The 26082-nt window shown below is 38.9% G+C and overlaps 1 protein-coding gene across 1 annotated transcript in view; it reads left to right on the top strand.

Annotated features, from left to right (window-relative positions):
* The window catches only part of LOC109404936 (protein still life, isoform SIF type 1), a 417832-nt gene that overhangs the window by 16772 nt on the left and 374978 nt on the right, over positions 1–26082 (top strand). The window contains exons 6-9 of the mRNA XM_029879169.2: positions 7140–7505; positions 7641–7854; positions 7909–8131; positions 8186–8402. Coding sequence (XP_029735029.2) covers positions 7140–7505; positions 7641–7854; positions 7909–8131; positions 8186–8402 — 1020 coding nt within the window. The remainder of the gene's footprint in view (positions 1–7139; positions 7506–7640; positions 7855–7908; positions 8132–8185; positions 8403–26082) is intronic.

Below are 26082 nucleotides of genomic sequence, written 5' to 3'. Positions count from 1 at the left end.
TGGAGGAATTCCTGCGAGAAATCCGTTTTAAATTGCCAATGGAAAACCTGGTAAACTTGGTGGAGAAATATCGAGGCATTTTTGAAGGAAACTCTAAGGAAATTCTTGGAGAAATTCCTGGAAAATTACCTGGAGAAATGAATGAGGAAATTTGTGAAATAATTCCTAAATGAATTTCTGAAATATTTCCTAGTGAAATTTCTGGTAAAAATCTTGAAGATTTCGGGAGAAGTTTTTGTAGGAAATCCTGGGGAAATTTGTTCGGTAATTTTTAATGGAAATTTCCGAATGAAGCTTTGAAAAATTCTTAAAGGAATATCTTGGTAAATTCATGGAAAAAAACCTGGAGTATTTCCAGGAAAAAATTCCTAAAGAATTTTTGGAAAATATATGAAGAAATTCTTGGAGGAAAATTGGGATTGGGTTGGCAATTCATGATTTAATTTTTGGGTGGATTCCTGTGGAAACTTTCGAAAGAATTTGGGGAATTTGGGGAAATTTATCAAGAAAGTCTTTCAAAATTTTCTAGTGGAATTTCTGGAAAAACTACTACTGAAATCCTGGGGAAATAAATAGAACATTTTTTTACGGAAATTCATGCAGGAATTCCTAGTAAAACTCCTGAAAGAATTCCTAATGGAAATCCTTGAGAAGTTCCTACAGTAGTACTGAACAAGTGTCTGGGGAAATTAATAAGGGATTTTAGGGAAATAAGAAATCTGGAGGAACTTGTGGGCAAATTTTTGGGAGAATTCCTGGGAAATTTCTAGGAACAATTTCAAAAACCATTTCAGGTAAAATTCTCAAAGAATCTCTCTTGACGTTCTTGTGAGGATTTTTGGAGAAATCTCTCCACTATTTTTTTAAGAAGTTTCTGAAAAGTTTTGACGGAATTTCTGGAAATTTTTTTTATAGAAATTTAATGGAGGAATTCCTGAGAATCTTCTTGAAAGACTTCATATAGAATCTCAGAAAAAAAAATTACCGAAATTCCAAATAAATATCATGAATAAATTCCTGAAGGAATCTCTGGGGAATACATGAAGGCATTTCTGTGAAAATTCCTAAGGAAACTCCTGAATAAATTTCCGTATAAAATTGTGGGATAATCCTTTGGGAATTCCTGAACTTTGGGGTGTTTCTCAAAGAGTGTATGAGGATGTTTCAGAAAGAAATTGTTTAAATGCTTCCAGCACGCAAAAAATCAGCAAAGGAAATTGCTTGCTGATAAACAGCAAAAATATTTTGCAGTGTGCGAAAATTGCTGAGTGCATTTCCTATTGGAAATCCGTGGGAAATTTATGGAGGAATCTTTGAGAAAATAATAAAAGATTTTCTGGAAAACTTCCGAAATAATTCTTGAGAATTTTTTTGAAGGAGCTTCTGGATATTTTTTTGAAAGAAATTCTGGGTAAATTCCTGGAGGAATCTGTGGTGAATTCTTGAAGGTATTTCAGGGAAGGTTCCTAGACCAATCAAAAGCTTCGTGAAGGAATTCCTGAAGAAAATCAGGCAGAACTCCTTTTGAAATGACTGGTGGAAATTTTAAAACAATCCTGGCAAACTTTCGTGAAGAATTACTGAGAAAACTTCTGAACAAGTTTCTGTGACAATTTCTTGAGCAATTTATGAAAAAAATCTATAGACATTCCTGTTATATTTTTAAAATATTTTTTCGGGAAATTTCCAACAGAATTCCTGCGGACATTAACTTATAAATATCTGCACACTTAAAATAAAGTACCGTGTTCAGCTGTTCTATTTTCGGTAAAAGTTCACATTACCGAATGTTCAGCAACATATTACCGAAGTTCGTCAAAAAATTACCGAACGTTCGGTAAACTCTACTGAATCATCGGTAATGTTTACCGAACGTTCGGTAAAAAAATAGCCGAACTTCGGTAAACTGTGATGAACTTCGGTAACCCGAACTTTTACCGGAAATAGAACAGCCGGACAAGTGGCTCTGAAATTAGTGTGTGTGAAGAACACTTGAAGGCATTTTGAAAAAAAAAAATATTCCTTATCAATTTTCAACAGAACTCCTGTGAAAATACTTGAAGAAGCTGCTGAGGGAATTGCCTGAGGACCCTGCAGGTTAAGCCCTGAAATAACTGAACAAACTTTAGGGAAAAACTTTTAGAACTTTGTGGGGAAAATTCTTGAAGAAATTTCTAGGAAAATTTGAACATATTAATTGATGGAAGAATATTTTGAGGATGCATCTGAAATCTTGAATATTTTTGGTCAGAAAAAAAATGTTAAAAAATCAATCCTCAGGAAAACAAATCCAAGAGAAACTATTAGCTAACATCCTAGAGAAATCCTTAAAGAACTCTGGCGAAACTTCTGAAAAAAAAGGCACGAGAAATCATTTGAAAATAAGATATACTTTGAATATTTCTTGTTTATATAGATAAATTGCAGCGCTATATCAGAAAAAAAATCCAGAAGAAAATTCAGAGTAATTAGAATTCACTGAAAAAATCTTGAAAGCTTCCGATATGAACATGAGTAAAACTCATTTGAAAAACTTGGAGGATTACCAGCAAAAATTTATAGAATAATTCCAGAAAAAAGTGCCAGGCAAAACATCCTAAAAATATGCCAGAAGGATTTTTTGGAGGAATCTAAGAAGCAGTACTTGGGGGAATTCCGGAAGGACTTTCCAGAGGTATCCCGGATGGAATTTTCGGAGGTATACCGGAAGTAATCCTCGGAAAAAATCCTGAGCGAACACACAGATGGAATTCCTGAGAGAGTTTCCAGAGGAATCTCTCAGAGAGTTCCTAGAGGAATCCCTGAAAGAGTTCCAGGAGGAAACTGTGGGCAAAATTCTAGAAAGATGCCTAGGTTGCTAGAGAAATTTCTGAGAGAGTCCATAGAGGAATTCCTGTGCGAGTTCCTAGAGGAATTATTAATTCCCGGAGTCATTTCTTGGGGAATTCCAGAAGGAATTCTTGGAAAAAATCCTAGAGGAAGTCCTAGAGAAGTTTTAAAAGGACATTCTGAACAAACATTTCTCGGAATACCTTTTGAAATTTATTCAAAACAAAATTCAAAAGGAATTCCTGGAGATGTTTCAGAAGGAATTTCTGGAGGAATTCCCGGAGAAATTGTCGGAAGAAATTTCAGAGAAATTCTTGAAGGATCTTACGAAAACATTCGCATTCAACATTTCCAGAGGAATTCCAGAAGAAATGCCCGGAAGAAATCTCAAATAAATTCCTCTCTGAATTCCGAGAAATAAATTCCAGGAGAAGTTTTGGGAGGAGTTCTAAATTGAATTCTCGTAGCCATTCCAGAAGATTTTTTCGGAAGAAATCCAGAAGGAGTTTCCGGAGGAAGGTCAGAAAGAATGTTCGAGGGGATTCCAGAACAAATGCTCGGATGAATTGTAGAAGGAATTTCCGGAGAAATACCCAGATGCATTTTGGGAAAAAAAAAATCATGTGGGAGTCTTGGAGGAATATCGGAAGGAATTTTAAAACGAATTCCTGGAGGAATTTTCCGCATGCAATCGTGGAAAAATAGCTGGAGTTCTGAAGAAATTTCTAGAGGAATTCCCGGTTAATTCTCTTGAAGAATTCTCCGAGAAATTTCTTAATGAATTTCAGGTATTCCCGGAGACAACTCAGAACTTCGAAATTCAAGATTAAATGCTGGAGAAGTTTTTGGATAAATTTCAAAATGATTCTGGATGACTGCAAAATGAATTCCCGGAAGAATTTGCAGAGGAAATTCTGCAGGATCTACCGATAAAGTCCTTTCTTTTTGATTCCGTTACAACAAGTTCGCAAATTATTTAGTTTCAGACCTCTTAGGGCTTCCTAATTTTAAATTGTTTGGACCCCTTCCCTCGAAATAGCCGCGAGTACTTTGGCTCCCCATACTAACAAAGTATTAAGGCATTTGACAAATGTAAACAGTGTAAAAACAAAAATGTATAAATGGTTTTTAGACTCTGTTATGCCCGTGGTACCCGAGCCTTCCAAATAAATGCATAAGTAACAAAAATCTGGATGAATGTTTAAGAAATTCCTGGAGGAAATCCAGGATGAATTCCCGGAGGAAATCTTGGAGAAAGTTTTGGAGAAATTCCATTTGGGAATTTCCGGAGGAATTCCCTGACAAATTTCTGGAGAAGCTCCCGGATGATTTTGTGGAGGAACTCCTTGAAGAATTTTTGTAGGAACTTTGGGAGAAATTTCCGAAGGAAAATTCCTCTAAGATTTTCCAAATCAATTCTTGGGAGGTATTAAAAAATAATTATTTTTGGAGGAATTGCAGAGGGAATTCTCGAAGGTAATCCAGAAGGAGTTCTCGGAAGAAATGTAGATGAAATTTTCGAATCAATTCTAGAACGAATTCCATAATGACTTTCTGAGAAAATCCCTGAAGGAATTAGTTGAGAAAGTTCTGGAGGAATTCCCAGTGAACATTTTGGAGGAACTTCAAAAGAAATTCTCAAAGAAATTCCCGGAGGAAATCCGGGGGGAATTTCTGTAGGAATATTTATATTTTCCGAAAAAATTTCTGAAGAAATGCTTGAAGGAATTTTTGGGGAAATCCCCAAGCAAACTTTTGGAGGATCATGGAGAAATTTCTGAAGAAAATCCTTGAGGAATTCTTGGAGGAATTTTTAGAGAGATTCCCAGAGGAGTTTTTGAAGGAGTTTCAGAAATAATTTCTGGATGAAACACCCAGAAACGGTTCCGGAACACTACCGGTTTAGATATGCTCTGAGACTATTTTCCTGCTTACCGTTTATCAGACTATCGAAAATTCTGCAGTTTGATGGGTCACACGCAAGGATTTGTAACATTTTCATATCTGGCCCCTTCCTGGGGTACCGGTCTGGAACACCCAAATGGCCATAACTCAGGAACGGCGGGACCAATTCGAACCATTTTTACCGTTATGTGTCCGACAAACTTTTTGCTTTTTCCTACACCGTGCTTTTTAAATATATCAACTCAATTTATCGAGCTGAGTGATCATAATAACAAGAGAGCATTTAAAAAATTGAAGATCGTTCTTTTTTTTTCAACAAATGTATGTGAAAACTACATACCTGAGGATTATCGGGATCGATTCTTCGTGTTTAATTTTACAACGGAAATCTTGAAGGATGCCATGAATAACTTTCACTAAAAATTCTGGAAAAAAACTAAAAGTTGTGTCGTGTCTCTTGTTTTTACCTAAAATCTGTAAGGCGCCGTCCACAAATTACGTAACGCTCTAGGGGGAGGGGGAGTACGACCGAGCGTTACGGTCCTAACAAATATTTTAGGGTTTTCTGCTATTCTGCTATTCTGCTATTGCTATTATCAACGCATCCCCTGGCTTTCGCCCATCTGCGTTGTCTTTTCACTAGGCAATACGTCTACCAATTGATGTTTATGGGCTTGCCGGACCAAGTCATGTAGCTAAGCCAAACACCCCACCTACAACTGTTGGGTAGGCACCATTGTCCCGCCCACTGGTCTTTTACAGCTAGTTGTAGGTGCATGTGTGCGTGTAAGTATTGGAGTGTGTGTGTCAGTGTTGGTGTATTGTAGGCGCCAACTCGTTCTAATCCACTCTGATAGCTAACACCCTATTGAACCATTACCCTTAAATTTGGCAATCTATGAAATAGAATGAGTTAAACGCCGGTAAAAAACAGTCAGTTAAATCAAACAAGGAATATTAGTATTAAAGCGAAGATACAACGAAGCAACGCCCCGAACCTCGAGAGCACAAACCCCAAAAACCAAATGACAGGCAGTGCCGATAAGTCGATCGACTGGCCACCATCAGTGAATAACCAATCGAGTAAACCCCCCAGCACAAACTGCCACCAGCTCTCCCGACCTGCGCCCAACAAATCCGAGGCACAGCCCAGCCTTAGCTTCACCTTAAAACCAAAATCTAGATTACAGAGCACAATACTTCCCAAGTAACCACGCAGCTCGAGCCGCAAATCACGCACAACACGGCACAAATAAAACAAACACTACCACGCCCGTACAACCGAAACCGACCTAGAGTAGAGAAGGGTCTCTTTCCACTACAACCCGGACACAACTGCACCCACAGGGCACCTCACCCACACCGCACTCATTCATGCATCACTGTCCGAGCCGCACGGTCACCTGGGTTGAGTCTATCTGCATGACCTCGCCCAACCCGTAACGCAGAGTTTAAATCCCTCTCTTGCATTACAAAGTACTCCCTCTTCCCAAAAATATGTGCGTGGTATAAATGAGATCTTAAGGCTGAAGAAATCGTCACCAATACAACCGCCAACACTGAGCACTCAATGATGTCGGCCTTATCAACGACGACCCCCTCAGTCCCAAACCCAATTATCCCACACTACCCAAGTAACCACCCTTCTGAAGCCGTATGCACCGCACGCACAAAGCACACACACACACCGACACGCACCACCCCACACAAACCACCAAGGCCGAACAAAAGCGGAAAGCGGTGCCACCACTGCTGAATCACGACTTTTTCAGTATAATTCAGCAATCGTAGATCCATTCCTCGACCCTTCTCAGCCCTAACGGTCCATAGCAATGTTTGTCAATATATGCGCCTCACACATGCAACCCCTACACCCTAACAGTATGGTCACTTGGGTATCCCTGGGTTTTGACATGATGGTCAGGGATCACAGCCATCAAAACGTTCCACACTTTATCAGGGCTTACGACCTGTAGACATGATGATTTCTCAATAGTTTCAAGCTCTTTCGGACCTTCCGCTATTGGAGACCATCATGGCTAGCGGTGTTAACAAATATTTTAGGGTTTTCATACAAAAAAGCGTAAGGGAGGAGGGGGGTTGGGAGTCGAAAAATGTCGATTTTAGCGTTAGGTAAGAAATGGGTGCTGCCTAAGAATTTCCTCAAATTTACTCTCTAGAGAGTACATATAAGTAGAACTAATGCTGCCTGTCATCCTTGGTCCGCAAGTAATCGCAGAATCTTAGTAAGTTAAGTCTCAGTGTATCTAAGAAGTATTCATTACATAAAATAAAAATACTTTGTTTTGCGGTTCATACACCCGATGTTGATACTCATACTTTAAAACTTTCTCTGAACCTTAGGCACACTCAAAAATCACCTCAATTTGATGCATTTATTTCAGAAACTGGTAACCGGCAAACGAAATCACAGGAAACCAGCACAATGACCAACGTTGGCACGGGTACGTCCTCGGCGGTGTCGCAGAACCACGTGGGCTCGCAGATCAGTCAGGACGAAGCCAATTCCAACATGGGCACCGGCCAGCGCAGCGGCGAGGAAACCTCCAAATCCGAAGGAACCCAAGCCGGCGGTACGCTACAACAGACGGAACGTTCCACCAAAACCACCTCCACGGGAACGGGAACACGGACGAAGGACTTCAGCGATGACATGTCACGCGAGCAGCACGATATGCATCACAACATCATCAACAACAACCAGTCCGCCAGGCGGAACAAGTCCAAGAGCACCGAGGATATGAATGTCGGTAAGAATTTCGTTTGGCGGGAAACTAGGTCAACTGTCCATCTTTTTGAATCGCTTACCGGGGCAATGCACTCGTCGGATGCAATTTCACTTTCAACTGAGTGACGGTTCTCTTTCATTTTTTGTTATTTTGTAGATACTTCGACGATGAAGCGCATGCTGAAGCCGATGCCGAGTGCGGAGAGCCCCGTGACTTCACCGGAAATGGGACGCCGACGTTACAATTACTATAATTCTGCAACCAACACACCACACACCCATCAGCACACTATTCACAATGCACATATGTTAAACAATAACGGCACTATCTCACGTAACGCTAGTCAGAGCTCCCGCTTTTCCGGGTCAAGGTGAGTTTGGATACTGTTGAAAGAAGACAAAGTTTAACAGAACATCTCTTTCAGATCATCACACGAAATCGGCAGAGTTCACCAGCATGGTCCCCGTGGCCTATATCTGGAACTGGAGCGGGAACGCAGCTGTGCCGAAGGCTCTCCTCCCTCGGATAATGTAATCTTCGATAATCAGTGCTACGCTACCACGCCAAGTTCGAGCAACGGAAACTCGGATCAGGATCAACCTCCATACGGACGGCAAGGCGGTGGACGGCATTCGCATCATCATCAGGTTTGCCCCGTTGGACAATCTGAAACTTCCGATGTAATCACGAATTGTTTTCAGAATCCACCTAATGTAACGCCCACGCCGGGTTCGCCAACATCGAGACTGCTGCTGGAGTACGAGATGCATCTGCGTAACACCTTAGCCAAGGGTATGGACGCCGAATCGTACAGTCTGCATACGTTCGAGGCGCTGCTCTCGCAAAGTATGGAAAATCTGGAATTGGCCGAAAGCCTACCGGGCTCCAACCAGCGGAGTCCGTATCCCATTCGAAGAAGTGAGTGGGAATTCAGAGTGGGATTGGAATACCGCACCTTTAGGGATATTATGAATGCACTTTTGGATCTCTTCTATTTGGACGTCCATTCGATTCGTAACGCAGTTGAACGAGTTACGCATTCAAGGGTAGAAACGCGTTCAATATTTGCTAAGTTTGTTTTGCAATGGTATAGTGATTATGTTTCTGCGTTACGAAATCGGTGAACGTCATCTTTTAATAATTATTCCTCCTCGTTTCCAATAAGCTTTAGTGCCTTCCACCGCTAAATATTTCTCGAAGCACTTCCACTCCTATATTGTGATCTTCCTTAGCTTTGAAGTCTGTGAAATCTCACACCCCTTCCAATAATGTCAATTCTAAACGTGATTTTTCAAGGCCATTTGTTTGGGCACTTACTGAAAATGCTCGACTGGATATGGAATGCTAAGGATTGTACTGGCTCTAGGCAATCCAAACAATTAAAATTAGACCGAAACTTCAGGAAAGGCCAATTTAATCGTCTAGATTCCCAATAGTGAAAAAGCCAGTACCCTCTAAAGTGTAGCCGTGTAGCTGCCGGCTTAGAATAGCACTACGGACCCCCTGTTCCGGGGGTAAAAGTCCACCAAACAGGGAACCCCAATCCAAGATGTCAGGCGACCCGTGCTGATGGATGAATGATTGAGGGGGTTTCAAAGATGCTCGATCGTTAACGGAGCCCGTAACGTGGGTAGATCACCTTTTCGTGTTGCGTTACGGAGTAAAATCTACCGAAACCTAGTGTCGTCCTACTTTTCCAATTTTGGAATATGCGTTCTGGCAATTCAAGGAATCATAGTATTTAGTCCTTGTCACTGGTATCGTGGTGGCTTACGGTCTCTGAATAAAACTAAATTAACCAACTTTACTTTGCAGATAGTTAAAAACCTCGCCGTTCGAGGCTAAACTTGATGCAAATGACATCAAATCGGGTTAGGGATCCATGTATGTACTAACTCTTCAAAGACAGGTAAGTGCTGGTATGCAAGGAACATACTAGAATCCTTATTACTGAACATATGTTCCATTATTGGAATGGTATTGCTGCTAATGTTAAAACCCGGGTCCTAAACTTCCTACTGGGGAGAATTTAGCAGTAAAACAAGGGTGATGCTAGGTTTCTGATGCATGGCCAATATCACCCAACTAACAATCACCAGCCGCAAACAAGCATGCATGCTGAATTGTTGCTTTATAACAGTAATTATAGCTGAACTAAAATTATGCTGTACATATTACTGTACAAATGTTTTTTCAATTGAAAAAGTAGCCAATGTTCAACTTTTTGTATTGGTATTAATAATGATAATTTAAAACACTTTGCAAGCGTTTGATAAGATTTTTATTCGACTCGCAGTAATTCCTTTACAACATAGTTTAACAAGACTTTTTTCTGCTTCTTGTAAAGTTCATGTAAAAATTGGGACATGTATCTGAATAATGTGTTTTTCACAAGTCAAATAAGCGCTTTCGTTTCATCATACTTCGACTCAGAGTACATGATGAAAAACACGTGTTTTTTACCGAACAACAGCTGAATTAATCTGTTGTTCAGTTGTTAACCATAATGTTGTGCTAATTCACCACTGCTGTATAGGAGTCAGAGTCTGATCATTATTAAACCACGGGAAGTTTATGTTTTGATTTGAGCGCTGCAATTCATCATCTCTAGGATGGCGCAGATAAGAAGGCATGCGGCTGGCAATCGACGGGTCTCGAGTTCGAATCTGGATTTAGGTAAATTTATGTGTAGTAATTATTTCACAATATTTGTTCACAGCATTAATTTCCAATCATAAACTCTCATGGAAATTGGAAAATTTTACATTTTTTTATTTTTAATCATTTTTGCTAAAGCTGAATAACAGCTTTACTATATATTAGTAAAACGATTCAACAACAAACATTTCAGTTGGTACACAACGCACTATGCTCTAAAGTTTCTCCAAATGTGTGTGAACAATTCCTGAACAAAGGTTGTGCCTGAAAATTATCCAAATGATATTCAGCATCATGCTGAATTAATTCGTCGTAAAGGTGCTTGTAAAATGAGTGATTGTTAGTTGGGCAGTACTCTTGTTTTGTTTTCTAAGAAAACTGTATCAAAATCGATACTTGATTGCCCCTCAATGGCAATTGAGTAATGCGACATGCACTACACTAAGGATGCGGGTAATGTCACAATAGATCTAAAAACTGGTCGCAGTGACAAACCCGAACAGGAATAAAAAAAACCCTCTAAAGTGTGTATGGGGTTTATTTTACGATTTTGGAATTTATTCAGCAATACCAATTTACAAGCGCTATACCGTGTATACCCTTTTGGTTCAACCACTTTGAAACAAACCAGCAGATGAGGGTTACCAGAAGTACATTTTTCCTTTGCTTATTGGGTTACTAGATGGGTTAGAAGTTGAAATTGAAAATGAACCCCATTTGAGCAGAGATGGAAACACTCACTATCAAAGAATAAAAAATACTTGCCGTTGATGCTATTTCAGTTCAGAAGAATGCTTTTGGCTCGTGAATAGCAGAAAGTTGGAGCATACGTGGCTACTATTCAGTACAGTGGCCCAAAACTCATGAACGTTAGTTCAGGTTATAACATCTACCACAAGCGACAGTAATAAGGCAGAACATGAGGTCGTATTCATAGCTGTCGGGAAATAGATAAAGCGAGTTTTGAGGTAAAAGCCTGTCAACGATCGGATCTGCGTATTGAGGATTCGAGGCAAATCCTTCAGCAGTCTGATCAATATCTAAGTTCTGACCAACGACAAAACCGATGACGTGAAGGATACGTTTTACGAATGCCTTGATAGGATCTACGGAGAATGCGCAAAACACGACGTTAAGATTGTCATCGGTAATGCCTACGTGCAGGTCGGAAGAGAGGACTTTTTCCGTCCAATAATCGATACGGAGAGCCATCACTCCGTCACAAACGACATCGTTTGAAATTTCTTTCGGGATTCCTCCAGGAGTTCTCTCGGGGATCGCTTCAGGTATTCGATCCGAAAATCCTTCATAAACTCTTTCCAAAATTCTGTCAGGGATTCCTTCCAGAAATGCTATGCAAGATTGCTCTCGCGGAGTATCTTCTGAGATTTCTTCATGAATTCTTTATGAGATCTTTCCAGGAATTCTACAAGAACTTCAGTATTCCTCTCAAGATCTAAATGCTGGTCGCAGTGACTTATATACCCAACAAGGAATAATAAATAACTTCTCCAAAAAGGATTCTTTCGGGAACTCCTTCCGGGATTCCTTCGGAAGCTCCATCAGGGATCCTCCGGGATTTTTTTTTTCTGGCCGTCTCTCAGAAATTGCTTTTGGAATTTCTTCAGCAATTCGTTCGTAGATTACTTCGGAAACTTCTTCCGGAATTCCATCTGGAACTTTTTCTGGGATTCCTCTCAGAACTTATTCCGGGAAGTTTTTCAGAAGTTCTTTAAGAAACTGCTTCCAGGATTACTTTTCACGAACTCTTTCCAGGATTCATCTAGAGAGTCCTATCTTGTTACTTTTGGAATTCCTGCAGATCCTTCTGAAAGTTCATTCTGGAATTCTTTCAGATGTTTCTTATGGAAATCCTTCAGGATTAAATAAGGCAATATTTTGAAAAATTGCTCCTGCTGTTTTAATATATAGATAATTCCTCATGAAGTTCCTACAGAATTTCCTTGAGGAAACACTCCAGCAAGTTCCTTCTGGCTTTCCTAGAATCTATTAGAACTAGTTTCTTAGAAGTTATTTGGAGTATCTTGGGTGGAATTCCCGAAACTCCTTGAAAAATCCCGGAAGAAATGCCCTGAAGTCCCAGAAGGGATCTTGAAAGTAGTTCCTCAGAAGAAACTCCTGGAAACACCTCAGAGGGAACTTCAGAAGGAATCCGAAAAAATAATCTCAGATTCAGCTTCCTGATGAATCAAAATAGTAAATCCTCGAGGGATCCTAGGAAAAATTGTAGAGAAACCACGAAGATTCCTGGGAGAATCTCAGGAAAAATGGCTGGGATTATCTTGGAAGGAGTAGTACAGATGGATCCCCGAATTAATTTCTAGAAAAAAATTGGAAGCAATTCAAATAATCCGTAACTCCTGAAATATTCTCAGGAGGTATTCCTCAAGCAAACCAGGCAAAGATTTTTTGGAAGAATCCCGTTAGTACTTCCTGAAGGAATCTTGGTAAGTGCTCTTTAGAACCTCTTCAGAAATCTCACAAGAAACTCATAGAAGAACCCCGGTGGGAACTTCTGAAGGAATCCTTAAAAAATCCCCTAAAAATCTCATCAAGAAGTCCCTGGGAATTCTTCAAGAAACTCCGGGAGGGGTCCTGAACCAAATTTGTACATCGAAATAACACTTCTCAATGAGCCATTTTACGAACCTACAGCAATGTTGATGATGAGTAATGATGTAATGGTGGACAGTGTAGTTTGTTTCTGCCGTGCAGCTTCAAAATTAATTAATTTACGTGTGAAATAGTGCAAGTGCCGCGGGAAATAGTGTTTTACCGTGTGCCAATTGGATAATTACGACGACGACACCACGTGACCAATTGTCGGTGGGGTTTGTTCGCCTTTAATTTGTGTTTTTCTGCCACCCCAGCAGCAGTAATTGCTGGCGGGCGGCAAAGCAAATTTGGCATTTTTTATTGCTTCTCTGTGTTCTGTGTTGTGTTGTGTGCATGGTTTTGCATTTGTGTATAGGCTCCAGCGATGGTTGAGTGTAGTCTATGTGGTGGTAATGTGCTTCCAAGCGATTTACCCTTGTGCTGTTCGGGATGTGGATGTGCAAAAGTAGTCCACTACAAATGCACATCTCTGACCAAAGCAGCGGCAAAGGTAATAACGGAGAACGAAAATGTAGCGTTCAAATGTGATGAGTGTTTATCAAGCCAGTGTTGTGGCGAGCAGAATGTACTGCTTTCTAACGCACAAAAGTTCGAAGAGGAGATGAAGAAGATTTCTTCACTCGCCGATTCGCTTAGTGGCGTTCGAGAGCACATTGCTGCTCAGATAAACGAGACAATGAAATGCGAAATTGAACAATTGGGGAGAAATCTAAATTGTACATTGGAGAAGGCAATTTTTGGACTTGGGGAATTAGTTAATAAAGAAATGGAAAATATGAAATGTTCATTTTCTCAATTTAATTCGGGAAAGGCTGCAATGAATGTAAGACAAGATACTTCTAGCACGGCTTCGGAGCCGAACTCGAATCCCAGAGGTAAAAAGCGTAGAGTTCAGGATGACGGTGCCGATACGTCAGATGATGTTTTCATTGAAAAAGTTAGTTTTGCGGATATTGTTAAGAACAACTCTGGGAATCAAACTAACGGTAAAACTAGTAGAAAGAAAAGCGTGAAGTCTAATGACGCTAATGTCACAAAGAAGGTTGAGGTGACTCGTAAGGCTCGTCCAGTCATTGTGATAAAGCCGCAAGAGTCCAGCCAGAGTAGCGATGATACTCGAAAATTTTTGTACACTAAACTGGATCCAAAAATACACAAGATCAGTAACTTTAGAAACGGGAAAGATGGCTCTATTATTGCTGAGTGTGCAACAGGATATAACGTAAATGTTGTTAAAGATGGCATTCAAAGTGAATTGGGTGAAAACTACAAAGCTGTTGTTCCCTCATCGGTGCCAAGACTTAAAGTGATGGGCATGTGCGATCAGTTTTCTTCCGATGAATTCATTCAAATCCTTAAGGACCAGAATGAAGACATCGCTATCAATGAAGTGAAAGTCATCCGTATGTTTGGAAATCCACGTTTCAAGTACAACAAGTACAACGCGGTGATTGAAGTTGATAAAAATACGTACAGTTGCATGTTGACCGCTAGGAAGGTAAATATAAGGTTTGATCGGTGCCTTGTTGTTCCAGACAATAGTATTGTACGATGTTTCGAGTGTGGAGAATTTGGGCACGTGAGCACTAATTGCAAGAACGGCACTAAGTGCTCTAAGTGCAGTGAAAGTCACAAGACATCTGAATGCACGTCAACTGTATTGAAATGTGTTAATTGTTGTAAAATGAATAACGAACGTAAACTTAACTTGGACGTTAACCACGCAGCTTTCAATGTTAGTGAATGTGAAGTCTATAAGAGACTTGTTCAAAGAAAAAAAAGCAGCTTGCATTTCAATGAATAGCAACCAAGTTCCGGTAGTAATGTGACACAATTTGATATTTTATATTTTAACATTGCGGGTTTATCTACAAACTACGTTGCACTACGTCAGGTTGTAGAAGTTAAACGTCCACTTTTAGTCTTTTTATCAGAAACACATATTGTTGATATGGATGCGTTTGAACAGTACAGTATTCCGGGATATAATATAGCTGCTTGTTTGTCACATTCAAGACACACTGGCGGTGTTGCTATTTATGTCAAAGAATCAATTCAATTCAAACTTCAATTGAACGAAGTTTGTGAAGGTAATTGGTTTTTGGGCATTACAGTTGTGCGAGGCATGAAGGTGGGTAATTATAGTTGTTTATATCATTCTCCCAGTTCAAGTGATCACCATTTTATTGCTATTTTAGAAAACTGGCTTGAGAGTTTCGTAGATCCTAGTAAATTAAACGTACTTGCTGGTGATTTTAATATTAATTGGTGTGACATTCATAATTCGAATCAGTTGAAACGATTATCGGATTTTTTTAATTTAAAACAAAAAGTAAATGAGTATACGCGTATTTCCAGCCGTAGTAAAACTTTGATTGATCATGTTTATTCTAATTTTGACTCTGTTAGTACAGTTACGTGTTTAGATTTAAAAATAACCGATCATGAAACATTAGTTATTAACGTTGAGGATACTCAAGAAGACGATAATGCGGTGAAATTGAAGTGCTAGAAAAAATACTCAAAGCAAGCAGTTTCAAGGCTTGTCGAGAGAAACATGGATTTTCAAACAACGGATTCCCTGGATAGGAAATCAGCTGTTCTTACCGACGTTTTGAAAACCTGTACCAATGAATTAGTTGAACAGAAGATTGTTTCCTTGAAAAATTCTAACAGCTGGTACAATTTAGATCTACTGCGTCTTAAACGCACAAGAGATAAATTGTACAAAAAGTTACGTAGAAATAATAATAATTATAATTGGAAGAGGTACTGTGTTGCGCGTAATAAATATTCGCAATCGTTAAAACAAACGCGTTGCGAATATATACAGAGGAAAATTGATCAGCATCAAAACAACAGCAAAGAGTTATGGAAAATTTTAAAATCTTTGCTTAAACCTAGTAATTGTAAACCGCGGTCTATAACTTTTAACGGCACATTAGAAGATAACGAACACATAATAGCATGTAAATTTAATGAGTATTTCATCAATAGTGTTTCAGCAATTAACCAATCCATTGAGTTAGTTGATGAACCTGATGAAATAAAACAGCCGATAAACAATAATTGTAGATTAGAATGTTTTCACCCAATAACGATTGAAGAACTTAGGAATACTTGCTTTTCTATGGGAAAAACGGCTGGCGTAGATAATGTAAATGCAAAGGTAATACAAGATTGCTTTGATGTCATCGGCCACAACCTGCTGGACCTGATAAACGAATCACTGCAAACTGGGCACGTGCCACAGGTTTGGAAGGAATCTTTAGTGATTCCTATTCAAAAAGTTGCTGGGACGATTAAATCCGAAGAGTTTCGTCCTATCAATATGTTGCACACATTAGATAAAATTTTAGAACTTGTAGTTAAAGGCCAGCTATTAACGTATTTAAATAGTAATAACTTGCTTATACCAGAGCAATCGGGATATCGGGAAGGTCATTCCTGTGAAACCGCATTGAATTTGGTATTAGCAAAATGGAAAGAAAGCATAGAGCGAAAAGATACGATTGTTGCTGTATTTTTGGATCTGAAACGCGCCTTTGAAACAATTTCTCGGCCCTTATTGTTACAAAAAATCAGGCGTTTTGGAATTTCGGGTTCTGCATATAAATGGTTTGAAAGCTATCTGTGTGACAGAACCCAAAGGACTGCATTTAACGATTCTGTTTCGAGTCCCGTGAACAATAATCTTGGTGTTCCACAGGGAAGTGTATTAGGGCCCATTTTATTTATTATGTACATTAATGACATGAAACGAGTCTTGCGATATTGTGATATAAACCTTTTTGCAGATGATACTGTGCTATTCATTGCAGCTAAAAGTTTAGGCGAAGCCATATCCCATTTGAATGAAGATTTGCGTTCTCTGAGTAGATGGTTAAAATACAAACAGTTGAAGTTGAACATAGATAAAACTAAATTCATGGTAATTTCGCGTAGCCGAGTAAATGAGAACGTCTCAGTTAAAATTGATGATGAGACACTTGAACGCGTTCGGGAGATTAAATATCTTGGCGTTATTATTGATGATAGATTAAAATTTGACTCTCATATTGACAATGTCATCAAGAAAATAGCCAAGAAGTATGGAATTCTTTGCCGACTCAAAAACGATTTAACTATAGCTAGTAAGATACATTTGTATAAATCAATCATCTCTCCCCACATAGACTTCTGCTCTTCCATTTTGTTTTTAGCCAATGGAACACAAATATCGAGATTGCAGCGATTGCAAAATAAAATAATGCGTTTGATTTTGAGATGCAATAGATTCACATCCTCCTCTTTCTTATTGGATGCCCTACAGTGGCTATCAGTGAAGCAAAGAATTGTGTTTTTAACTTTGGTGTTCATTTTCAAGATAGTTAATGGTTTGCTGCCTCGATATTTGTGTGATCGAATTGAAAGAGGAAGTGACATTCATAGGTATAATACTAGAAACGCGGATGATGTAAGAACACCACATTTTTTAAACGGTGCTTCACAAAATTCCCTATTTTATAAAGGTATTAATGTTTTCAATTCGATGCCTACACACATAAAACTAGCACCAACATTATCACGGTTCAAGAGACTATGTATTTCACACGTCAAAGCTGCCTTTTGAACAGCTACCCTGTCAAATTTTCAATACTTGACTAAATTTGTATCTTGACGAAGTTCCTGCAAACGGATGTTTTTGTGTGAACAATTTTGTATAACCTTTTAATATTTATTGAGGCACCAATAAACTATAATGTTCGCCTCGATGATGATGATGGAATTTTATTTTATTACGTCAATTTATTCTATTTTTTGTGTAGTCTACAAAAGTTTGAGTCTCGCGCGCGGTGACAGGTATAAATGACTTTTTTGTATTTATTTATCATATGGAATATTTGTACTGTTGAAGGATTCTGTAGAGTAGTAGTGAGTTGTCTAGTTGAATGTCGGGAATTTCATGAGAATGACAATATTGCCGACTGTTTTGACATCGCGCGTACGTTATCAATCCTCGCAATATTTTTGATTTTCTGATTTTTCATGATCACTAGTAATGCTTGCAAACATCTGTAGTTGAGAGCATCAGTATTTTAAAATTTATGTTTTTGCTGTATAGTGTGACAAATTATAAAGTTGTTTATATCTGTGAAAATAATCAGACCGTATTAAGTTTGCAAATCTGATTACATTGTTTATAATTAATAATTATCTTAAAGATATATCGTCTAGCTCAAACCTTTGTAGGGGTATGTGGCGGGACCATCATCATCATCATCATCATATTGATTCTCACGTGGTGGTGAAACTACCTCCTGTCATATTTTCAAAATCAGCCCGTGAAATAGACTATTCACCGTGTAAGATTTTGTCCGGAATTCTGTTTAAGACGAAACACCAAAGAATACAAATATGACCGCCACAACGACCGACTTGAGCTTCAACACAAATCTTGAAAATTCGTGAAAAAACCCTAAATAATCCACCTAGCGGTAATAGCGCCTTTCTCGTGCCTCCGAAAACACATTTCAACACAACTCAAGTGACATGTTGATGAATATCGCACTTTCATACGTTTAAAGGAAATCCATTTCATGGCATCAGCGCTCATATCGTTTCTCTTGCTTTTGATTTTTGAGCCTAAAACTCTTGAAGAACAGCCACAATCTTGAATTTTGTGTCGTCATTCCGGATTTATGTCCGGCAGCTTGGAAATTCTGGTCGTCATTTTTGGACTTCAGACTTCTTCCCCATACCAAACACACCCATATTGAATGGTTTTAGAGCCCAAAACTCCATTAAATAGCTGCCATCTTGGATTTTAGATAGCCATCTTGGATATTCTGGTTCTCATTTTTGGAGTTCAGACTTCTTCCCCATATCAAATATACCCATATTGCATGGTTTCAGATCCAAAAACTCTATTAAACAGTCGCCATCTTGAATTTTGAGACGCCATCTTCGATATTGTGGTCGCCATCTTGGATGTTTTGATCGTCATTTTTGGACTCCAGACATCTTTCCAATACCAAATATACCCATATTGCTTGGTTTTATGTATCCAGCTTTTTACGCTGTAATGAGGGGTGATTCATTTTTGACGGATCTTGCCGACAGCCCTTGCAGCATCACAGTTGCCGAAAATTTCAGTTCTGGATTTGTCAAAAAATTTCACCTGATGTTACCATTGTTACCAGCAAAACAAATACAATGCGGCATCCTTGAAAAATGGTTGCAGTATTCAAAGAATTGCTTGAAAATTCCCGGAACGGATTTGGTGGGGAAATTCTTCATAGGATTCTTGGATGGAAATGGTGGAAAAGCCCCAAAAATAAACTACAGGAAGTTTCTACTTCTCTTCATGGAGATTATTTCGGGAGCATTAGGAGTTACTTCTTGGGATTACCTCCAGATGTTGAAATGTTTGAGGTTTTATTGGTTCATAAGGATTGAAAAAAAAAATACCACAGGATACTCGGAATAATCTGCTTTAGAATTCCGCGAGGGAAACTCCTGGAGGGTTTAAGGAAGGAAATAGTAAACTTGTTCAGTAGGAATTTTAGATTCCTTCAGAAGTTCGCTATGGAGATTTCATCAGGAATTCCCACCAGAGATTTCCCATGATATCCGACCGGAGATTTATCCAGAAAGTCCAACCGATGATTTCCCCAGGAAGTCTAATCAGGGATTGGTGCAGGAATTCCCTCCCGATTCCCTTAGTAGGACTTCCTGGAACTATCATCTAAGGGAATTCGTGACGATATCCTCGGTGGGAATTCCTGATGTAATCCTATACGGACACCTACACAACCCACAACCCGGTGACAAAGAGGAGTATATCCGTAGCTACAGACGGAAACTGAAGAAAAGTCCATGTTTCGGAAGAGAACCTGGTCAAATGGGAAGCGAAGGTATTCCGGATTCGCAGAGCGACTCCGGTGGACATATCGTACCAAACAGAACAGCCGGGAATCCCGCGTGTAACCCTGGTCAGTGAAGCGAAACCACACCAAGATCATGAGGACAAAGTTAAGGTGTCCGGGTCCGCATATTGCAACTCGTGCAATTCCGGCAAGTTAAACCACTCCACTAGGGCCAAACGAAGATTGGGACGATCGGGCAGCAGCAAGGCACCAGGCAGCATCATCATGGCCCCCACACTGGCACCATGCACTAATTAGGGCCATATGGACGATAAGAATGTCGTAATAAAATATTTCAATCGTAAACCATTGTTTTTCATCGTCTTGCGAAGCCTCGGCGGTAAAAGTTAACCAGGAGTCTTTAGGAATGATCAGGCGTAACAAAAATTATTTACAGTTCCTTCGGCGTCTACAGTTTAAGGTGGCGGGCAACGATCACAAATCTAAAACGAAATAAATTTTGAATTTCGACAAATGTTATTTACAAGGGGAAAAAGTTGATGGTGAAAAATTTTGACGATTCGGGAGCAATGAACTGAAATTTTCGGCTACTGTGATGCTGCATGGGCTGTCGGCAAGATCCGTCAAAAAAGAATCACCCCTCATCAAGCATAAAAAGCTGGTATCCTAATACCATAGACTTAATTTCAAGACCTCGATGTACCAAAGAAAACCATTCAATTTAGTGGGTCCAGTCCGGTACCCAATAATATTCATTATCGTGTATTTTTTTCCGTGTAAATTGCATTTTGTGTAAATTATATTTAGCGTGTTACACCGATCTGACAGCAAAGGACTAAACATAAATTACTAAATTGGGTACCGAGGATTGTTCATAATCTGCGAACTTGACTGCGGAAAAAATCGCGACCATGACGCCGCTGCTAATACTACATTAAACAGCAGCCTTCTTGACCGTCATCTTGGATTTTAGACCGCCATCTTAGATATTCTGGTCGCAATTTTTTTTAGTCAAGACTTCTTCCCCATACCAAATATACCCATATCGCATGGTTTCAGGTCCTAAAATTCCATTAAACAGTCGCCATCTTGGATATTTTGGTTGCCATTTTTGGATTCCGGATATCTTCCTCATACCAAATATACCCATATTGCATAGTTTTAGAGCCTAAAACTTTATTGAACAGCTGCCAACTTGAATTTTGGGCCGACATCATGGGATTTCTGGTCTCCAGTGTTCATTTTCGCATATAGTTCGTCAACCATTCTCAAGGCTACATACAGCGCCGCAGTTTGATGTTTGTTCGGCTTGGTTCAGTTTTATATACGCCAGTTTCAGCGGTGCTGGTCCAGAGCACTGAAACGGCCATAACTCCGGAACGCCTCGACCGATCCTAACCATTTTTAATAGCGGTAAAATTCATTTTAAACAATGCAGTAAAATTCCGGTTCGATTCGAGCTATAACCCGAAAAATCGGCCAATCGGAAGTGCCTTAAAAGTGGGTGAACCTTTTTTGCGCATAGACATACGTACATACACACATACAGACATCATCTCAATTCGTCGAACTGAGTTGATTGGTAAATGTGACTTGACCCTCCGAGCCTTTTATCGAAAATTTGTTTTTTGAGTGAACATATAGCCTTTTAGTACACTCCGGTGCACGAGAAAGGCAAAAATGCGCCTGCTTTGGATAAACTGCCTCCTTTTGGAAGTGAGCAAAGGCACGATGAACGAATTCAGCTTCGTTTGTCAGATTTGTGCCTTCAAAATATGTATGCAAAATTGGAAATGGATGTTTCACCTTATAATTGAAGAAGTCGTCATATATCATCGTCATCATTAAAATTTCGAAAGTAGTTTTCTAGTTTAAAACATACATGTTTGCCATGAAATGTATTCACTGTGTTCCATTCTCCATCTGACAGTCTGCACTCGTAGCCTCCAGACGCTTTCACCAGATCCCCAGTGCTTTGATTCGGTCGAATGTATAGTTTTCGCAAAGACGCATTAATCGTTGATTTAAATGTAGTTCCCGGGCGACCCGATGTGCGATAAGTTGAGCAGTTTCTTCAAAATGATCTCTAGTTAAATCTTTCGGATATTAAAAGTATCCAGTTACACAACACGCGTAACTGTGTATATACATCGAAATGGTGGATCATGATACAGCGCTGCGCTATGAAAAAGCGCACAATATCAAACGGACTTTTGTTTGGAAGGAGAAGCAGTTCAAAATCCCGGTGTATGTGGACAGCGAAGCGGTGTTTGTACGAGTTCATGACCTGCCCCCTTCTGTCCCCCACACCACCGTCGCTAACTTCATGATGAAGTACGGAGATGTGTTTTCCATACAAACAGAACGTTGGAAGAATTACTTTGTCGGTATACCGAACGGGGTTCTAGTGCTATTGATGAGGATCAAACAATCGATCCCTTCATATCTCACAATAGCCGATGAGATTAACTATGTGGAGCACTTAAACCAAATTCGAACTTGTAGGCGGTGCTCCAGGCCGGTTCATCCCAAGCAGAAGTGCTTGGAAAAGACCGTACCCGAAACAAGAACAACAACAGCAGCAGCAGATGCGGCAGCTCCCCCTCAATCAAACGAATAAATTTTCTTCGATGCCGATTTCCCACCGATGTGCAGCAGTCAATCGACCCCATCCTCCCCTGAAACATTCATCGAAATAGTGGCGAGAAGTAAGCGTGCGCTTATCGAACGCGAAAACAATAGCGTACCTACAAATCAAGCTGACCAAGTAGACCAACAGAGCACGAATGGAGGTGACGACGACGATAACGGCGAGACCGATAGCTCATCTTCACCATATGAGATCAATTGTGGAACCAATAAACGACGGTCAACTAAGCGTGGAAAGGAGAAGAAAAAATTGTGTGGCATTCAAGAGTCACAGAGTTGCTGTGATTATGTTAGTTTGTCTAATTAAAAATGAAAAAAGGTTTTATTGGCCCCGTAAAGCCTTCGGGCATCTGGGCCTGTCAAATAAAGAAATAGTAAAAAAAAAAAAGAATGCATTTATAATATTGATGTTTTAAGCGAGAAAACTGCTTTTGATGATGAGACTGATTACTTGATTACTTCAGGATTATTTTGACTGATCTTTCGTAAGAGTTTCAAAGAAATTCTGAAATATTAAGTTTGCCTGTAGAAAGTAATATAAGATTATATTGAATCAGATGTCACACTATATTCGCTTCTCATAAATTTCGTTTTTGACGTTTCATATATTCAATTGTTCTTTGCGATTTTTTTTACATAAAAATTTAATTAAGCAATGTGTTTTACACCATTTTTTTCTTATTCCCATTTTTTTTTCGTGACTTGAAATTGGCTCGATGACATGGCTTTCCTGCACTGCCCCCCACCAGAGCATCCAGCCTTGCATCCAATGGTTATTTTAATATAGATATTGCTTCCAATTTGTTGCTAACAGTAATTTCAGGAATAACACAAGGATGAGAAAAAAATCAAAATTAACCTGGAGCGGTCGCGTCGTGTACTGCGTATACGCACCATGAAAAATTCACGCTTGAGGGTACACAGTGTGACTGTGGTGTTTCTGAAGGTGGTTGAAGACGCGACTGCTCGTTCACCCATTCGTTTAGTTTTCGCATTGTTGGCAAAGTTTTCAAAAACTGTGTGAGTTTCATTCAGAGTACAAACAAACAGCCCTATCACTTGGAACAAATTGTAATTCAAATCAATGTCACGAAGGCATAATCTCCGAATGCTAATCATTATGTGTTTCGCAGGTGGCAGCAGTGGAGCCAACGTCAAGCGATGCGAGTGCCATTACAAAGTATTTGTACTAGCCATTTAAAAATGAACGATGGAAAGTGAAAAAATGTATGGCTGTGAGAACAATTTTGTCAATTCCCTTAGATTGTTTTTTTTTTTCTTGGAAATTTCTTCACATGTGTGCCACTAGTATTCTTTCGCGGAACTCACTAAACTCGTTAACTGTTTTTCTTTCGAGAAATTTGAAATTTACAAAAAAACAAACTATTTTTCTGAAAGTTAGGGGGATTTCTTTCATGAATTTAACATTTGAATGCTTTAAAAATATTTACGTTTAGTTTGAAATACTAACATTTCTAAACATTTCAATGAGCTTTATTTTCCTAGTACGTAGTGGGATTTTTTTTATCATACAAATTGAGCCGATTCATGAAACTTTTTCCACTGGCAGGGCTCATGGATATATGTATTAACTAAAAATAGGGTAAAAATCAAGGTCGCCTATTTTCTCGGAAAACTCGGGTGATTTTTTTGTTTTCCCTTGACACTACTTACTTTTAAAAAATCATAACTAAAGAACACAGCATCGTAGGAACAAAGTTTTTTTTTTTAAGTAAAGCAAATTCTCTCAGGAATAAAAAAAAATTAATTGGAAAAAGTTTTCCCAGAAAATTTTCACAGTTGATGAAATTTGTATAGGAAAGCCGGAAAAACAATGCCCAAACTCGTGGAAAATGTTCGAAATAGTATTTTTGATAAAGTAATTTTATAAGTTTTAATCGCTGAAATTTTTGGAATGCACTTTTTCTCGTTTTGGCCAATTTTGTGAAAAAATATCCAAATATGTCATATACAGTCGAGTCTCCTATTAGACGCTACCACCCACTTCACGCCCACCGCAATTTCTCAGCTGTCTTGCATCCAATCCTACTGATTTTTTAGAGCAGTCAGTGCTTATAAAAGACTCATCACATACACAAAATGAACTAAATTGGTTGGAAGACAACCTGGAAAACGTGGTGGGCATAAAGTAGGTGCCAGCGTCTTATAGGAGACCCGACTGTAAGTCTTTTCTATGAAAAATCATAACTTAAGGACAAAGCATCGTAGAAAGATTTTTTTTTATTAAAATGAAAGCAAATTTCCTCAGGAGTCCTTGAAATGGAAAAAGTTTTCCAAAAAAATTTCCACTGTTGAGAAAATTCACAAAAAAAACCGGAAAAACTATGCCCGAACTAGCGGAAATTAAAAAAAAAATGAGAAGGAAATTTCATAAGCTTTAACCGCTGAAATTTTTGGAATACATTTTTTTTTTCGTTCTTGAGTCTTGGCCAATTTTGTAAAGAAAGACCATATAAACCTATATCATATGGTAATTTTTAACAAAACTGACCATTACTTAGGAACAAAAAAATGCAATCCAAAAATTTCAGCTACTAAAGCTTATAAAATTACCTTCTATATTTTTGTTATTTTCCACGAGTTCGTTCAAAGTTTCTCCGGATTTTCTTTACGAATTTTCTCAACTGTGGAAAACTTTGAGGAAAACATTTTCCATTTCGTTTTTTTTTTTTTTTGATACCTGAGAAAATTCGCTTTCATTTTCATAAACGATGCTTAGTTCTTGAGTTATGATTTTTTTTTCAAAGTAAACAGTGTCAGGAGAAAACAAAAAAAATCAACCTGAGTTTTCAGGGAAAATAGGCGGCCCTGATTTTTTCTCATTTTTTTATTCATATATCCATTAACCCTGCCTGTGAAAAATCAATTTATGAAAATATGAGACCTTTCGGTTCAAACCCGTAAGGGAATTCAAAATAAATACCCTAGTCATATATTAGATAATGACAAAAGCAGCAAATCGGATCGATTTGTGATTTTAAAAAAAAGTTCAAACAGTATGAAAAGCCGGGGCCCGTGGCGTAGTTGGTCACGCGTTCACATTCATAAACGTCATGGGTTCGATTTTCACCCTCATCACTTTGCAATTTTTCGTTCAGTCGCCATCCTCTTGAGAATGGCTAACAGTGAACCTTTTCTGAACTCATGACTTTAGGGCAGTGATCACCAAAGTGCGGCCCGCGGGCCGCACGTGACGCCGAGTTCTCTATGTTGCCGTAGAGTTTCTTAAAATGTTTCTTAAGGAGGTTGTTCTACTCCCAAAATAACCCAGAATAACGTGTTTAATGTTTCACAAATGGATCTAGGAAGTGCCATACAAACAATATAGAAAATAGGCTTGAGGATCGCTGCTCTAGGGGAACCGGATACTTGGATATTGGAGAACGGCAACTTCACACATCAATATCCTATAGCTCATCATTTTACCACAGACGGAGTAGAAAAGTGAAAGCAGCACAAAGGGGCAAACTGCAGCTGGAAATTGTATCGCTCAAGTAGTGCCCTAGTGGACTATGAAATGAAACCATGAATTATGTTAAAAAGTAAAGAATAATGAAAAACAGTATGAAAATGTCATTCTTTTCCTCGGTATTTTTTACTTAAACACTTTCAAATTACCTTTTTGTGCAAATAACTATGTATTCAATTTTATGCACTTCATAACGTCTTTATCTAACTAGAAAAAATACACTACGCATAGCCCTTACACCTACAAATCCACACGTCTCCCTCACTTTAACTCTCAAAAACTTTGAAGCACAAAT

This window comes from Aedes albopictus, chromosome 2 (assembly GCF_035046485.1).
Source record: "Aedes albopictus strain Foshan chromosome 2, AalbF5, whole genome shotgun sequence".
Taxonomy (NCBI): Eukaryota; Metazoa; Arthropoda; class Insecta; order Diptera; family Culicidae; genus Aedes; species Aedes albopictus.
The sequence above is the reverse complement of the archived record's forward strand: the minus strand, read 5'-3'. Positions and strand labels throughout refer to the sequence as shown.